General features: G+C 35.0%; 1 protein-coding gene across 10 annotated transcripts in view; it reads left to right on the top strand.

The window, feature by feature from the left end:
• ALMS1 (ALMS1 centrosome and basal body associated protein) overlaps positions 1-17,735 on the top strand; it is a 202,481-nt gene that overhangs the window by 47,854 nt on the left and 136,892 nt on the right. For 4 of the 10 annotated variants that reach the window (XM_043468169.1, XM_043468167.1, XM_043468168.1 and 1 more), the window contains exons 1-4: positions 5,282-6,787; positions 7,043-7,146; positions 7,250-7,399; positions 13,741-13,900. In XM_043468169.1, coding sequence (XP_043324104.1) covers positions 5,299-6,787; positions 7,043-7,146; positions 7,250-7,399; positions 13,741-13,900 — 1,903 coding nt within the window. In that variant the 5' untranslated portion in view covers positions 5,282-5,298. The other 6 variants (XM_043468172.1, XM_043468170.1, XR_006269379.1 and 3 more) reach the window with 4 other exon arrangements.

Genomic DNA, 17,735 nt, shown 5'->3' with positions numbered 1-17,735 from the left:
AATGTGAAATAGGAAACTATATGCTAATGTGAGTGGACATTTTAATCTAAATGTTAATATGTATGGTAACTCAGTTAATGATTTAGCATATTTTCCTTTAAAATTCTTGTTTTAGAGAACAGAATCTTGGCATTGTCTTCCTCAAGAAATGGACTCATCCTACACCTTGAATACAGCCCAGACTGGGTTTAATGTGAGAGAGAAAGGGACTGAAGTGACTGACTTTGCCTCTTTGGAGGAAGGTATATTGACCCAATCAGAAAATCAAGGAAAGGATCCCAACAGAGACCTCTTATGTTCTCCATTGCTAGGTAATACCTCTTTATTTTTAGCTAGTAGTAATACCTCACATTTACAAAATACATATGGGGGACTGCAAATCTGGCATCTAAATCCTTGAGTTGAGCTCTATAGAACTGTACTCATACGTATTAGCTTATTTCTGGTTTTTCACACTGGCCAGCTGGTCTAGTTGTGTTAAACATGCAATTGCTCCTCATTTTATCATTCCCTATTGCTCTCAGAAGGCATAAAAAACTTTCTGTAATGGATATGCCTCCTCAGTCCTGACTTTGTGGAGTTTTTCTTGGGGGTAGCCATATGTTATCTTTTGACTACTTTTCTCAGCAATGGAGGCTCCATGATGTATAAAAACCAAACAAAAAACAAATATTCATGCTTACCTAATTAGATTATTAAAACTAGTTAAGGCATATATTATTATCCTAAGTTTTTAGATCCAAACATTGAGATAAAGAGGTTAAATGACTTGTCTGAGGCAGATCTTCCTGCTTTCCTCTGTTTAATATGGAACTAATTTATTAGCTCTTTACAAAAGATAAACTTTAAGTCCTTTTCAAATCATCAAGGTAGGAGGTAGAATTATTCTATCATTACTTTAGATTGTTACACATATATGGGAAAGCTTAGGCAATATGGTAATTTCAGTTTTTTTATGCCTAAATCATAATTCAAATATTTTGTTTTTCCTTCTGTTTTCTTCAGATTTTTATTTTCAAAAATTGAAGAAAATGCAACCACCACAGATTTTACAGTTAACCTTTGTCAAGGGTGTGGGATTCAACCATGGAGGTGTCTTAACAGAATTTTGTAGAGGAGCATGAATTAGCAGCTTCTTTTCACATATAAGCAAATGCTATCCAAGTAAAAAGTATCAGTGCCAATATATTCAATGATGTAGATCATCAAAGTCAATTTTAGTTTTTTATTTAAAGAAAGATGTTGACTAGAGTTAGAGTTCCCTTGTAAGAGGAGGTAACATTGATAGCATATGAAAGAAAAGACTTTGCTATGATCAGATATTTGAAGGACTGTCATGCTAAAGATGAAGCAACTTATTTTTCATTTATTCATTTATTTAGCAAATATCTAAGTGCCTATTGTGTGTTATACGCTAGGAATATACAGAGGAAAGCTATGTTGTCTTTTGGAAAGACAGTACAATAAAAGGAAAATAATAGTACCATAGATGAGTTGGATAATGGTCTAGAGCAGGGGTCTGCAAGCTACTAGTCACAGGCCGAAGCCTGATTTTGTACTGTCTGTGGGCTAAAAAAGGTTTTAGCATCTTTATAGGATTGTAAAAAACAAATGAACAAAAGAATTACATGGGACAGAGACACCATGTGTGATCAACAAAGCCTGAAATATTTACTCGCTGACCTTTTATAGGAAATGTTTGCCAATTCCTAGTCTAGAGTTGAAAATGAGACTACAAAACTTATAGGGAGGCTGTTTTCAACTAGTAGAGCCATTTAATAATGGAATATATCTAATAATAGCTAATAATGTTATATAGCTATATAACAAAAAAAACTGAGCATTATGTCACAGCAAATAAGTGAAGTTCTCTAATAGAATAGTTTCAGCATTAGGTTGGAGATTCTGCTACATGGTTTGAGTTTTATAGCTCCAGTTTCTCAGTTACCATAGGTAAAATAGAACATTTTAATAATTAGATCAGATCCTGGGATCTGATGACCAGAGGAAATTTCATCATCGTGACTTTGTTAGGCTTGAATCCAGTCATTGTAGAGTGAATCTCACCAGTGGCAAATGGCATGATGATGACTGGGGCCAGAACGGTTAGATATTTCAAAAAAGAGTATCCAGGCCATCAACAGTTGTCCAAGTGTGAGGAAATGTGGGGTCTTTGTTTAAAAATCTTCACAATTCTTAGAGGAATGAAAGATTTCTGTTATGAAGGTTTCACACTGAGCCAGAGCCAAGGAAGAATTGTACCCATTAGTCCTTGGTGGCAAATGTTACTGTTATCGTTCAGTTTCTCGTTTTTGAGTAATCCATTTAATAAATAAATAATTGTATTCTGAGTGCCTACTAAGTGTAGGAGGTACTTTGTAGCAGGTATTTTGCTAAGCACTGAGCATGTAGCTCTGAATAAAGCAGACATGGAATTGGTTATCTAAGTGGGAAGCAGACAGACTGAAGATTAAAACAAGAGTGAGACAGTTATGATAGGGAAGGAATGCAGTATTATAGGTATTGTGAAATCAAGAAGGTATACTGCAGTCACAGTATTACATTCATATTTAAAGAACATTTCAGTTTTAGCAAACCATCACTTGTCTAGTTAAATTAATATGAAATAGAAAACTATTGGTTTTATAGATTTGTTTCTGCTAGTGTTTAATTTTTTGTTTTTGTAATTGTATAAATACTATAACGAATAAGGAGTTTATACCTAGTTGTACATATTTAGGGATGTTAGAACTTATTTAAGGTGACATTCAGGTATTCACAAGCGTTTTCTTCCCCTTTAAATTAGCAGTTCTCAAACTTTTTGGCCATAGGATTTCCTTGACACACTTTAAAATTACTGAGAGCTTTTGCTGATGTGGCTTATTGATGTTTTCCAATATTTGAAATTATTAAAACTGAAAAACTTTAAAAATGAGTTTATCAATTCATTCAAAAGTAGCAACTCCATTGATGTTATTAATTAACCTGGTTTATTAGAAAAATAACTGTTTCCAAATCAAAAATATTTAGAAGATTAATGTTATTTTACTTAAAAATATGTAATTATTAGAAGACAAACAGGTTCTGATATCTGCTTCTGCCTTCAGTATGTTGCTCTATCATATGTGATGTAGCTTTTGGGAAATTCCATGGTATCCTTACGAGATAATGAGAGTGAATAAAGCAAATGGTATGTTAATATTATTTTGAATATCACTTTGACCCAGGCATCTTCTGGGAGTATCTTAAGGATGTCTGGGAGCCTGTGAACCACACTTTGATGTAAGATGGAAAGAAACAATCGTAATTGTTAGGAGCATTTGCTAAAAAATCTAGTGTTTAGGTCTAGAGTGTACTGTGGCATTTAAGCTATTTGAATGTGAACAGATTACTTAATATTTTTTAAGTTTTATGATCATGTTTCCTCATCTATAAGATGACTATAATAATATCTATACTTCAAGGTTGTGATGAGGATTAAATAAAATATTGTATGTTAAGTGCCTGCATCTTCTTGTTGTTTAGTCGCTCAGTTGTGTCTGATTCTTTGCGACCCCATGGACTGTAGCCCACCAGGTTCGTCTGTCCATGGTATTTTCCCGGTAAGATTGCTGGAGTGGGTAGCCATTTTCTTCTCCAAGCTTGGATCTTAATAAATGGTATTTGCTGCTGTTGTTACATTATCATACTAATGCTTGTAGAAACTTCTAGATGGCAACATTTAGGTTCTTTAAAATATTGTATAAGCTAAGCAGTTAATTATCAGCATTCCCAACATTTTTATATTTGAAACTTTGCAGTCCTACAGGACAATTTTGCTTCTCCTGATTTGCCTTTGCTGACATGTTTGACAGAACGTCAAGAGTTTGGGCCTGATTCCTTATTTCATCAAAGTGAACTAGATTTTGCACCTCTGAGGTAGGATGATTTTTTTTTTTGTAGTTGCATATAACCTTTTTACTCTTTCTTTTCTTGTTCTAAGTTGTTACTAAATTAATGACTTCTAGTGAGACTTTGGGGGTGATGTTCTCAGTACACACTCTGAAGGTAACAAGGCCTTAAGACAATGTACATGTTAATTTGGCAGGATACCATGTGTAAAGATGAGGCAGGGGAGTGTAGTTTATTTAAAAATAATTTCTAATGTATTCTAGCACATTAGGCATATTTTAGTTTAGAAAGCACCCTCGATTTTCTTCTTTACATATCTGCAGATTTGCTGTCCATCAGTCCACTCCCATTCTGTAAAAAGTATTCATTTCATGGTCACTAGCTTGTTTGGCATTTTCATTTTTGTCAGCCAGTATTGAGTGAACCTGGTTATCTCTCTTTCTTGTGTAGAAGGTGCAAATAGGAAGTAATAAAGTAGCATGATTTTTCTAATAGATGTATCTAAAGTTATTCCAAATGAATCTTTTAGTCATCATGAGAGACAAGTCTCGAATTCTTCAAATGGTATTTGGAATTATCCAAGAATAAAAGACAACATAAATGAAAAACTATAAATGTTTACAGAGTTAAAAACCTCTGCCCTTATGCTGTGTTTTACTTTAAAATTACTTTTATGAAAAGTATTCTGTACACAGTAGTCAGCCAATGATGAGGTTATGTTTTGTTTGAAGAGTAGATCACTTAAGTGGTTTTTAAGAACATAATAACTAGTAAAAGAATTAATGCATGTTAAATGAGTATTAAATTATGATAGGTAATAAACTGCATATTTTTAAATGGTAAAGTTTGAAATTTTCATTTAAAGAATCATCTTTGGGGCATAGTATTGTTTTGAGAGAAGCCTGAGAAAATATCAGGTCATAGGATGGTAGTTCACCTGTCTACAAAAAATTTGCTGTATTCAATCATCAGCCACTCTAAAGGAATTTGAAATTAGAACTTTTTTCAACGTACCTTTCAAATAACCTCAATTTTAGTAACATCAGTTTTGCATTTTTTTCATTTTAGTATTTAAAAAAGATAAATGTTTTTAATGTGTTATTTATTTACTTTTAACTGTATATTTTCAGGGGAATTCCTGGTAAGTCTGAAGACACTGAATGGTTTTCTCGACCGTCGGAAGTTAGTGAAGCTTTATTCCAGGCAGCATCAGGAGTAGCTTCAGACTTAGTTAACAGTTGCTTTAGTGTATCTCAGCACCCACTTACAGGTAGCACAACTGTTAAGTCTCAGCACTCTTTATTAACTCCTGAACAAGGGACTAAAGAAGAGACTGTTTCATCTAATACACTTGATGATCTGAAAACCTGCAAAGACTCTGGTAATTATGATGCTGTTTATTCATATATGTCATGGGAGACACAAGAAGTTATGCAGGAGCCAGAAACCAATTTAGCTGATAAAGATCAAGTTTCTTTTTCAACTGCATCTGATATAAGTGATGAATACATAAATCCTAAAGGAAGTGACAGTTTTGATGCTTCTTATTTATATGCACAGTATGGGAACCAAGGAACTTTACAACAATCAGAAAAATATTTAGCCAGTAAGGACCATGATTCTTATTCAGATTCATCTGACACAATTGATAGAAATAAAATTCCTAAGGGAAGTGACAATTTCTCTTTTTCAAATATGCCGCTGAGCAAGCAGGGAGCTTCACACCATCCAGAAATATGTCTAATCAGTAAGGATCATGTTTCTTTTCCACATGAAGTTGCTCCTCATTTTAATAATAAAACGCCACATTCTTTCTGGCATTGTTTGTTGGGATCAGGAGGAAGCGAGGTTCCCTCGATGTCTGATAGTCATTATTTTGAGTGTGTGTGTTTAAGGGCTCCTGTTGAGAATGAGGTGAAACAAAAGGTGGATTCTTTGGAGAGTTATAAAAGAAATGAAGAAGATCTGGGGAAAGGATTATCTCAATGTTTTGAATTAAAGGAGAATAGAAATACTTTAGTGTTTTCAGGGGTGCATCCCAGATCTTCAGAAATACAATATATTGAGAATGTTGTAGTTCCTGATAATTCTGTAGAAGTTTCAGAAGCACATATACTCTCCCGGGGGCTTGATACCTCTACGATGGAGATTTCTGGTGGTCCTCTTCAGACTATTAAATCCAACTCGAATGAGACATCAGAACAGCTGTATTTTCAAGAAGAAAGAAACCAAGAGGCAACTTCTGTTTTTGATGGGAAAAATGTTGATGCTACGGAAAATGTAGCTTTTCAGGCAGTTATTGCCTCTATTGAACCTTCCAAGAAAGAGAGTACAGTAAATGAAATCCAAACTGACATCAACAAATCTTTAACAAATGACAGCCAAGAAAGTGAACCAAAAAGTCCAGATCCTTCCCTGTTAAATTATGATGAAAACCTTTTCTTTGATAAACTTAGTCATCCACGCTATCAGTCTACTCCTGGGGTGTTTGAATCAGGAGCTTCAAAACCATTGTATAAAAAGGATGATGGTGATAGCTCCCTGTACTGGCGTCACAATTTAAAATCAATCCCCAGTGCTCCTCAGGAAATAGTCATTAAGCCACTTTCTCTTAGTCCAGAGCTTAAGTCGTCATCATCTTTAAGTGAAAAATCTCTCAGACAGGCTGTTGGTCTTAGCAAAACACGGTCAACTTTATTTCAGTATGGTATAGACAATGAACAGTTTCTTCCCATTGGGAAGATAAAGTCTGTTTCTGCTCTTGACCTTGCAGAGAAGTTAGGATCTTCAAACATTATTTACCCAATGAAAGTATGGACTTCAGATTCTTTGGTTTCACAAGATTTAAAGCAGCACACCTTTGAAGAAGCTGCAGATTCCTCAAACTGTATTTTGGGTAAGAATGTAAACTCTAGTTACATCACTGAAGGTCCATCTGCAGCTGTAGGAAGCAGCTTTTCAGCAAACTTGGTGGCATGTGATGCAAAGTCACAGGGTGCTTTACCAGTGATCAGTAACGCACCATTAATTGCAGTTGGCCAAAAGACATTGCTGAAAGCTGATACAGGCCAAGGTGAAATTCCTCGGCCTTTGGGAGCCAAGTCCGGGTTTACTATACATACAATTATGCAAAATGACTCCTATTTTGTAGAGGGCCTGCAGGGGAAGGCTGAATCTGACATCTGTACTCTGGATGATGATACTGAATGCTGTAGCGTAGATGAAAATGCTGTTGTATGCAGTAAAAGACAAGAGGTGAGACAATAAAATGAGTATTGGGGAGAGACATGGTCTTTTTCATTATTGTTTTAGAAAATGGTATTGTTTGTTTTTATTTTTACTTTTTACTGTTTCCCAGATATGTGACCAAGATGACTTGACTGGTGAGTGCGTTGAGGTAGCAGGTTTAGAAAATTTGCTTGATGATCTAGAGATTTGTGACAGCTCCCTGCACTGGCAATCTACTGTACAGCTACCATCTAAGGAAGACAGCAGTTTTGGAGATTCTGTAAGTCTTTCTGTTTGACATTTCTTATATGGTGGGGAAAGAAATTTTAGTTGAAAAACGGGGATGAGAATAAAGGGCTACTTATATCCTCCAATACCAAATTGCGATGTGTAATCTGGTTTTCATCTGATATCCAGGAGTATACTGCATTAATTTATTAGAGGTTGGCATAAAAGAAATGTTTGTGTTTTGTAGACCATGAGATTCAGTAAGTTCTATGGTGTTTTGGGAAAATAGGCCAGTCTTTGGAGCATCCAGGCCTTTCATCTTGAAATGTCTTAATCTTTCAAATTGTGCCAGCAAGAACCTCTGGGGTGGTGTTAAGAGTAAACACATTCATGGAGGTACTCAACTGTGCTTTTTCCACCCACTGGCCTTCAGTGTAACCGCCCTTGGAATGGGCCCTGAAATATTCGGGTATTTCTGTTTAGAAGCCCCTGAAAGATTTTAATTTCAGAGATATCTTAAAGTCAAAATTTTGTTTTATACAAGGCTTGATTTGCTTGGATCCTTGGATCTTTTGGCTTTAATGGTTCTCTGGTCCCATTGCCCGTCTGGTTTTGTCTGATACTGTCAGCCCCACTCTGAGTCCTGTTTCCTGATAATGTATCCTTACATTCTATTGGTCATTAAATATAGTTAGGTCATACATATGGTGCACTTAATGTTACTTTTGTTTTCCTATTTTCCCATGTATAAGATAAATATGTCATTGGAAAGCTGCTAGTTAGAGTTGCAATTATATTTTGACCTGTAGGTTCGGGTAGTTAAAAAGAAAAAATGAACAAAAATATTTTGATGATGAGCTTTTCCTTTTATTTCAGTTTATTGAATTTATTTACAGATAGTAGAATTTATTTATAGGTAGTTTTATTTTCTTCAACATTCTAGACATTGCTTACTTCTAATTTTCAATTTAATAACAATGGGGATGAAAATGATAGCTAACATTTTGTGCTCAAATAACTGTGCTAAGAGGTTTACTTTATATATGATACCTCAGTTCATTTAGTCCTTTGGTCAGTCCTATCAGGTAGGATTATAGAGATACCAAGGGAACATTTCCCTTGATACCAAAGATGGGCCAATATCAAAGATGGGCTCAATAAAGGACAGAAATGGTATGGACCTAACAGAAGCAGAAGATATTAAGAAGAGGTGGCAAGAATACACAGAAGAACTGTACAAAAAGATCTTTATGACTCAGATAATCACGATGGTGTGATCACTCACACTCACCTAGAGCCAGACATCCTGGAATGTGAAGTCAGGTGGGCCATAGGAAGCATCAGTATGAACAAAATGGAGGTGATGGAATTCCAGGTGAGCTATTTCAGATCTTAAAGATGATGCTGTGAAAGTGCTGCACTCAATATGTCAGCAAATTTGGAAAACTCAGCAGAAGCCACAGGACTGGAAAAGGTCAGTTTTCATTCCAATCCCAAAGAAAGGCAATGCCAAAGAATGCTCAAACTACCGCACAGTTACACTTACCTCACACGCTAGTAAAGTAATGCTCAAAATTCTCCAAGCCAGGCTGCAACAATACGTGAACTGTGAACTTCCAGATGTTCAAGCTGGTTTTAGAAAAGGCAGAGGAACCAGAGATCAAATTGCTAACATCCGCTGGATCATCGAAAAAGCAAGAGAGTTCCAGAAAAACATCTATTTCTGCTTTATTGACTATGCCAAAGCCTTTGACTGTGTGGATCACACCAAACTGTAGAAAATTCTTCAAGAGATGGAAATACCAGACCACCTGACCTGCCTCCTGAGAAATCTGTATGCAGGTCAAGAAGCAACAGTTAGAACTGGACATGGAACAACAGACTGGTTCCAAATAGGAAAAGGAGTACGTCAAGGCTGTATATTGTCACCATGCTTATTTAACTTATATGCAGAGTACATCATGAGAAACGCTGGGCTGGATGAAGCACAAGCTGGAATTAAGATTGCCAGGAGAAATAACAGTAACCTCAGATATGCAGATGACACCACCCTTATGACAGAAAGCAAAGAAGAACTAAAGAGCCTCTTGATGAAAGTGAAAGAGGAGAGGGAAAAGTTGGCTTAAAACTCAACATTCGGAAAACTAAGATCATGGCATCTGGTCCCATCACTTCATGGCAAGTAGATGGGGAAACAGTAGCTGACTTTATTTTTCTGGGCTCCAAAATCACTGCAGATGTTGACTGCAGCCATGAAATTAAAAGATGCTTACTCCTTGGAAGGAAAGTTATGACTAACCTAGACAGCATGTCAAAAAGCAGAGACATTACTTTGCCAACAAAGGTCCATCTAGTCAAGGCTATGGTTTTTCCAGTGGTCATGTATGGATGTGAGAGTTGGACTATAAAGAAAGCTGAGCGCCGAGGAATTGATGCTTTTGAACTGTGGTGTTGGAGAAGACTCTTGAGAGTCCCTTGGACTGCAAGGAGATCCAACCAGTCCATCCTAAAGGAGATCAGTCCTGGGTGTTCATTAGAAGGACTGATGTTGAAGCTGAAACTCCAGTACTTTGGCCACCTGATGCGACAGAGCTGACTCATTTGAAAAGACCCTGATGCTGGGAAAGATTGAGGGCAGGAGGAAAAGAGGATAACAGAGGATGAGGTGGTTGGATGGCATCACCGACTCAATGGACGTGGGTTTGGGTGGACTCCAGGAGTTGGTGATGGACAGGGCGGCCTGGCGGTTCATGGGGTCGCAAAGAGCCTGACATGACTGAGCGACTGAACTGAACTGATTATCATCCCCATTTTACAATTGATATTTAGAGGGTTAAGGAACTTGCTGATAATCATTTAGCAAGTAGGGGAACTAGTATTTGAAACTAACCTTGTATGTATACTAAATGAATATACCATAAACTGCCTCCCTGTTTAACTGTTCTTCAGTGACACCAAAGCCAAGATTTTGCATTATTTTGGCAAGAATGAAGGTCAAAGTTAGTTTTAATAAGAATGAGAAGCAAAATATCAATTTTAAACTTAGAGTTTCTTTTTGTTCTTTTTCTTTCAGTTTTATTGAGATATAATAAGTTTAAGGGGTACAGTGTAATGACTTGACTTACATACGTCATGAAATGATTACCACAGTAGTTTTAGTGAACACCCATCATTTCATAAAGATATAAAATTAAAGAAATAGAAAAAGTTTTCTTCCTATTATTAGAAATCTTAGGATTTACTCTTTTAAAACAGCACTGTTAATTATATTTAAACTTGAGTTTCTAATTTTTTTTGTTAGAACTACTTTTGTAATTTATGTCAACTTTTCATATAGATAAAGTCTATTTGAAGACGTAAGATATGTATTTATTTAGTTAATAGTGATGTGCTGAGATTAACTCTGACACAATACCAAATTTTATTTGCCCTTAACTGTAACTTGAAGTATATATTTTTTAGTCCAGGGAGGATGCTCTTTTCTATGTTGACTTTCATTCTTAGGTCTCTACTATGGTCTGGGACTTATATAATGCTAAATATTAGAGAAGCAATGAGCCAAACATGGTAATCATCTTTCTACATGGCTCAACTTGCTTTCAGGAGGTTTGCCTACTTTTTAGTTTCTTCCTTATTCTCATCTGTGTCTCAGAAGAGTCGTTTATACTTGTTTATCTCACTTTGATACCTATCCATCATTCTCTGAATGACTATTTGGGTATCCACTTACATATGATGTAGGTTGGGGCTATGAAGAGAGTGTGGAGAATTGTAGTGAGATTGTAGTGACTTGTTCACTACATCCATGTTCAGTTACTTTGTTAGCCTTGTACCTTGGTCAAGTGATTTTGGAGGATCATTCTCCTTCCTTGTCTACATAAAGAAATAAGCAGTAATAATCAACCTCAAACACTGTTATATTGAATGGGGCAAGGTATGTGTTATGTATATAGTGGCTGGCTGGTAGTTCCCTTTATTTTAGTGAAATTAGATCAGGCTATTACCAGGAGTTTCCTGCTCTAATTTGTTGTTTTGTTCTTTCTCTTGCCTTGTTCCTGGAAGCATATTGCATTCTTTCGCCTCTATAATAAAATACTGTTTTAGTATCCCTTATTTCAGCCATATAACTCTTAACTATTACTTGAGGTTGACTCCTTAGATCTCTTTCCTTTTTGTCTTGTTGGTTCCCTATCCATCCCATGGACTTCCCTGGTAGCTCAGAAGGTAAAGAATCTGCCTACAGTGCAGGAAACTGGGTTCGATTGCTGGGTGGGGAAAATCCCCTGGAGAAGGAAATGGCAACCCACTCCATTATTCTTACCTGGAGAATCCCATGGACCGAGGAGCCTAGTGTGCCCCAGTTCATGGGGTCGCAAAGAGTCTGATACAACTGAATGACTAACATTTACCCATTTCAAAGAATTTGTTTCCACTCAAGATTTAAATGCTTTTCTCTGTGTGAATGGTTATCACATCCATTTTTAGACCCTAATATTTCTCCTACGTAGACCCATATACTATCTTGTATGACATTTTGTTGTGAATATTCCCATCATCTCAAATTTACCTTGCCCAAATCAGAATAACTTATCTTTTTTCTAAAGTCAGAGTGACTTACAGATTTTCTGTTCTTCTAGAGGTGTTAACATTTCTTGGTTTCTTTATTGTCATTGATTCTATCTTCATTGTTGATTATAAACTAGGAAATAAACCAATCTTATTTTTTTCCCCTCCTAACTCCCCTAATTTTTAGTGGTAAATATCTGTTGATCTCTTAAATATGTCCCATTTTTTTCATTCTACATTTTTTTATTACCTACTCTAATATCCATATATTTTAAAGCTTTGAAATTTGAAGTCAAAATTGGAATAGAAATCGTTTTCCCTGTGTTTAGAAGCTTTAGGGGGAAACTGCTATTAAACACAGTGTGCACACACTTGTATTCATCTATCACATATGTGATATATACAGTTGACCTTGAATAAGGTGGGAATTAGGGGCACTGACCCTTTGCGAAGTGAAAATCCATAGTTGGCCTCCTGTATCCCCGATTCCACCAAATCCAGGATTCTTCCACATCCACAGATTCATCCAATCTTGGATCATGTGTAGTACTGTAGTATTTACTGTTGAAAAAAAAAATCCATGTATAAGTGAATCAGTGCAGTTCAAACCTGTGCTGTTCAAGGGTCAACTGTACATTAGTGAGCTGTGTGTCTCCTTCAGCAGTAGGAGAGTTGTAAACTAAGAACTTTGTGTTATGTTTAGAGCAGGGTTTCTCCACGTTATTGGTTTGGGGTTGGCTAATTCTTTGTTGTGTGGGGCTGTTCTGTGCATTTTAGGATGTTTAGTAACATCCCTGGCCTCTTGCTGAATGTCAGTAGCATTACCTCCACTAAAGTTAGGACAGAGAAAAATGTCTCCAGGCATTGCCACATGTTCCTTAGTGGGGGAGGTGAGGGAGTACAAAATCTTCCCCAGTTGAGAACCATGGGTCTAGAGAAACGATATAGGCAGTAAAAGTAGAATTATTTATTTTCACATTCTGCAAGCTTCATAAGAATGTTTGTTATTACACAATGAAAAAACCTTTCATAAAGAGGATAGAAAAATTCATAAAGAGGATAGAAAAATTTCAGACTCCATCCTGGGAGGGCAGCACTGAAATAATATTTTAGGAAAATAAACCTAAAAGTGATATGTTGTTTTTATATGAGAGTATATATATACTCATATATTAATATATGGCAGTATATTTGGTGAAGAGGAGTATATATTTATGTACCAATATCACTAATAATAGTTTCTAATTTCTTTTTTAGCAAGGACTTGCTGGAATGCCATGAAACTTCAGGAACTTCTTTTTCAGCATTTAACTTTTATTTCATCAATTTATATTTCCTACTTTGTTTGTTTCAAGAAATTTGAGGACTTTTTTGGTAACTGATCACAGATCCAGTTCTTTGGTGCTTTTATTTTTCTTCTAAACATTTGTGGATTTCTTGAAAATATTTCTGTTCTCATTTCTTTCCTTACCCTAGCATATCTTTCCTACTTAAGGGGAAAAAAAATCCTTGAGCTTGTCAAGAATATTATAATATTCAAATCCTGCAGTGTTCATACAATTATTGTTAGGATCAAACTTCTGAGTAATAGAACACTATTATGTCTCTTATCTGTAATATTCAGTACAGGTTGACTTGAAAACCCTCAATAATTTGTAGAGCCTTCTTGGAATTAACCAAATAAGATATGACAATATATATGAATTCAGGAGAATTAAGAGTATGATCTTAAGGAACTGGTATAACTGTTTAGCATTCATTTTCATAAAAATGAGGTTTATTTTTTAGTAGATGAAGTCTGAAATTAATCTTCCTGTTTTTTCATAGGTATGTCCTTCTAATACGGACATTAATGAATCTTTTTCATCTCTGTTGCCTCGGTTTGTTTCTCATGAGCCAACTAGAGATTTGGAGTATCACTCTTCAAATCTCAGAATGTTGAGGGTATCTCCTGACACCGTGTCAAGGACTCTCAAACCTTTAACAGGTATGTAGAGAAGAATATATTGTGTCTTTATAACTAGCTTGCTATGCCTAATTTTTAACTTTTGAACTGCAATGATGTTAACTTGGATTAGGTATATTTATAAATCCTCAGGTTTTTTTTAGATGAACCATTTAATTTTTCATTGAGTTCTTCATGACAGTGTTTAGAACTGAATTACATGGAGGAGTCTGATATTAAAGTCAGTTTGTTTCTATATTCCTTTTTGTGACTTGAAGGAAAAAGGGAATTAAATGAACACAGGAACAGATACAAGTTTATAGAGAGGAGACTGAGAAATTAATTTTGAGGTAGAAAGCAAGATTGTCTGAAGAGGGAGGTAGAGAGTTGTGGAGGTGGGTGAGGGGATTTGAGGAGAATGGCTTGGTGAAGGCTTAGAATTTATGTTAAAGTGAGTAGGGGATGGAACTGACCAAGGTTAAAAAAATGGATTGGCAGGTAGTTCCAAGAGCTGAGGTTGATGACTATCCTGGACATTTTCATGTAAGTGAAATCATACAATATGAGATCTTTTGTGGCTGGCTTCTTTTTACTGGGTACATTTTCAAGATTTATCTATGTTATAGCATATATCAGAACCATTTTTATTGCCAAATAATAGTTCATAGTGTAGATATATCACATTTTGTTTGCCTGTTCATCAGTTGATGGACATTTGGGTTGTTTCCACTTTATGATCGTTAAGAATAATGCTGATGCTATATGAACATTCATATACAGGGCTTTGTGTATTTATTTTTATTTCTCTTTGGTGTGTATCTATGAGTGGGAATTTCTGGTTCATGGTAACCATGTTTAAAATTCTGAATATCTGCTAAACAGTTTTGCAGAGAATGAGCACCATATCACCTTCCCAACAGCATTATGAGAGTTGTGATTTCTTTACATCCTCAGCGACACTTGCATTTCTGCCTTTTTTGTTATAGCCCTCCTGGTAGGTGTGAAGTAGTATCTGTGGTTTTGGTTTATGTTTCCCTAATGGCTAATGATATTGAGCATCTTTTGTTGTGTTCATTGGACAATTATATATCTTCTTTGGAGAAATGTCTGTTAAAATCCTTACTCACATTTTAATTGGGTTATTAACTTTTTGTTACTGCATTTTAAGAGTTCTTTGTATCTTCTGGATACAGGTCCCTTATTAGATATGTCATTTGTAAAAATTCTCCCACTCTTGTTGGGTATCTGTTCACTTACTTGATGGTATTGACTTTACAGAATTTTTAATTTTGATAAAGTCTTATTTTATCTGTTTTTCTTCTTTTTTAAAGTTAGTTTTAAATAGTGGTAAAATACTGATAATGTTTCATCTTAGCTATTTTTACATATATAGTTCATTGGCGTTAGGTACATTGACATTGTCATGTAAACAATGTCATGCATTCACAGAGCTCTTTCATCTTGTAAAATTGAAACTCTGTATCTAAATATTAAATGGTAACTCCCCCCGTTCCCTCCTACTTCCGCATCAACCATGGTTCTACTTTTCACCTCTGCTGTGAATTTGACTACTCTAGGTACCTCATATAAGTGTTTGTCTTTCTGTGACTGATTCATTTGACTTAGAATAATGTTTATTAAGTTTTATTCATGGTGTAGCAGGTGTCAGATTTCTTTGAATTTGTAGATTTTTTTGAGAATATTGCCATATTAATAATAGTGCATTATTTTGATCTGCGAACATGGAATTTCTTTTTGTTTATTTAGGTCATTTCTTTCAACAGTATTTTGTAGTTTTCAGCATACAACTCTTGTATGTGCCTGTTAAATTAATTCAAGTATTTAAATCTTTCTGATGTTACCATACATGGAAATGTTTTCTTAATTTCATTTTTGGAATAGTCACTGCTAGTGTATAGAAATAAAGTTTAATTTTGTATGTTCATCTTGTAGCTGGCAACCTTACTGACCTACCTCTTTGTTATTCCTAATAATTTTTTGTGTGGTTTTCTTATTTTTTGTATACAAGCCAATGTCATCTGCAAATAGAGATGTCTTCTTCCTTTCTAGAATGTATTCTTTTTTGTATATTTCCCCAGTTTCCTTGACAAGAACCTTCAGTACAATGTTGCCTATAAGTGGCAAGAGCAGTCTTCCTTGTCTTGTTCAGGTCTTTGTGGGAACGTCTTTTATCATGTTAGCTGAGGGGTTTTTGTAGATGCCCTTTATCAGGTTGAGGAAATTCTTTTTTATTTGTAGTTTCTAGAGTGCATTTATCACGTAAAGGATGTTAGATTTTGTCAGATGCTTTTTCTGTATTTTTAAAATGATGGTTGTATGATTTTTGTTCTTTATTCTATTATGACGTATTATTAATTTTCAGATGTTGAGTCAACCTTGCTTTCTTGGTTATAAATGCTACTCGGTTATGGTGTGTCCTGTGTGTGCTGTTGGACTGATTTTACCAGTGACTTTTGGGGGGGTTTGTGATTCATAATAGATACTGATGTGTAAATTTCTTGCCTTTTTTTGGGTTAGGTTTTGGTACAGAAGTAACACTAGTGTCATAAGTTGAGTTAGAAATAATTTGAGTTTTCTTTCTCTTTCTCTTTTTGTGAGTCTAGCTAAATTTTGTCCCTATTGTTGATCTTTTCAAAGAAATTTTGATTGCTCCTCTTTCTAATCTCTATTTTTTCTACTTCTTAAATCTCTGCTTGCATTTTAGTTTCCTTTTGTTTCCTTTCTTTAATTTGCTTCAGTTTTAGTTTGTGCTTTTTATTGTTTCTTATGATGAAAAGTTAGGTTATTGATTGGAAATTTTTCATTTTAATATAGGTATTTATGTTGATAGATTTCTAAAGACTAACTGCATGCCTTAACTTTTGGTCTGTTGTGTTTTTGTTTTAATTCATCTAAACTGTTTCCTAATATAATTGTAGGAGTTCTTTTAAACTTTATTGTGTTTTGCCTTCTACCATGTGGTTTATCCTGTAGAATGTATGGTTTGCACTTGAGAAGAATGTGCATTCTGTTGTTGTTAGGTGGTGTGTTCTATGCATGTGTCTTAGTTCCAGTGGGTTGATAGTGTTCAAGTCTTCTGCATCCTTGTTGATCTTCTGCTAATTTTCTCCATTTTTGAAAGTAGGGTATTGAAATCTCCAACTATTATTGTTTATTTCTCCCTTTCCTGTCAGAACTGCTTCATATATTTTGATATTTAGTGAACTTATGTTTCTAATTGTTATACAGTCCTGATGAATTGGGCTTTTTGTTATATGTTGTCCCTCTTTAATTCTAGAAACATTTTGTTTTAAAGTCTATTTTGTCTTATATCAGTGTTGACATCCCACTTCTTATGGTTGCTGCTTGAATGTCATATCTTTACTCATCCCTTTTACTTTTAGCCTAGTTACATTTTTGAAGCTCAGGTTTATATCTTATAAGTAACTTAGATCTGTATCTTTATTTCTTAATTCTGGAATGATAGTCTTTGCCTTTTAATGTGATTGTTTAATTCCTTCACATTTAATGTAATTATTGATAAGGTTGGGTTTATATTTGCTGATTTACTTTTTGTTTTCCATCTGTCTCATGTCTTTTTTTTTCTTTTTTTTTTAACTGGCTTTCATTGCATTGTGGATATTTTCTAGTATTTTAATTTCTTTAATAGTTTTCTAGCTAATTGTTAAAGTTATATTATTAGTGGTTGTTCTAGGACTTACAAAATTTATTTTAACTTACCAGAATATGTCCCAAATTTATACTAAGTGAATTCTAGTGTGATAAAGAGGTGTTTCTGCTGTATAGATGTGTTCACTCTGTATTTGCTGCTATTTTAATATATAATAGACCTATATGTTACAAACCAAGGAGTACA

The sequence above is a fragment of the Cervus canadensis genome, chromosome 5 (assembly GCF_019320065.1).
Source record: "Cervus canadensis isolate Bull #8, Minnesota chromosome 5, ASM1932006v1, whole genome shotgun sequence".
Taxonomy (NCBI): domain Eukaryota; kingdom Metazoa; phylum Chordata; class Mammalia; order Artiodactyla; family Cervidae; genus Cervus; species Cervus canadensis.
The sequence above is the reverse complement of the archived record's forward strand: the minus strand, read 5'-3'. Positions and strand labels throughout refer to the sequence as shown.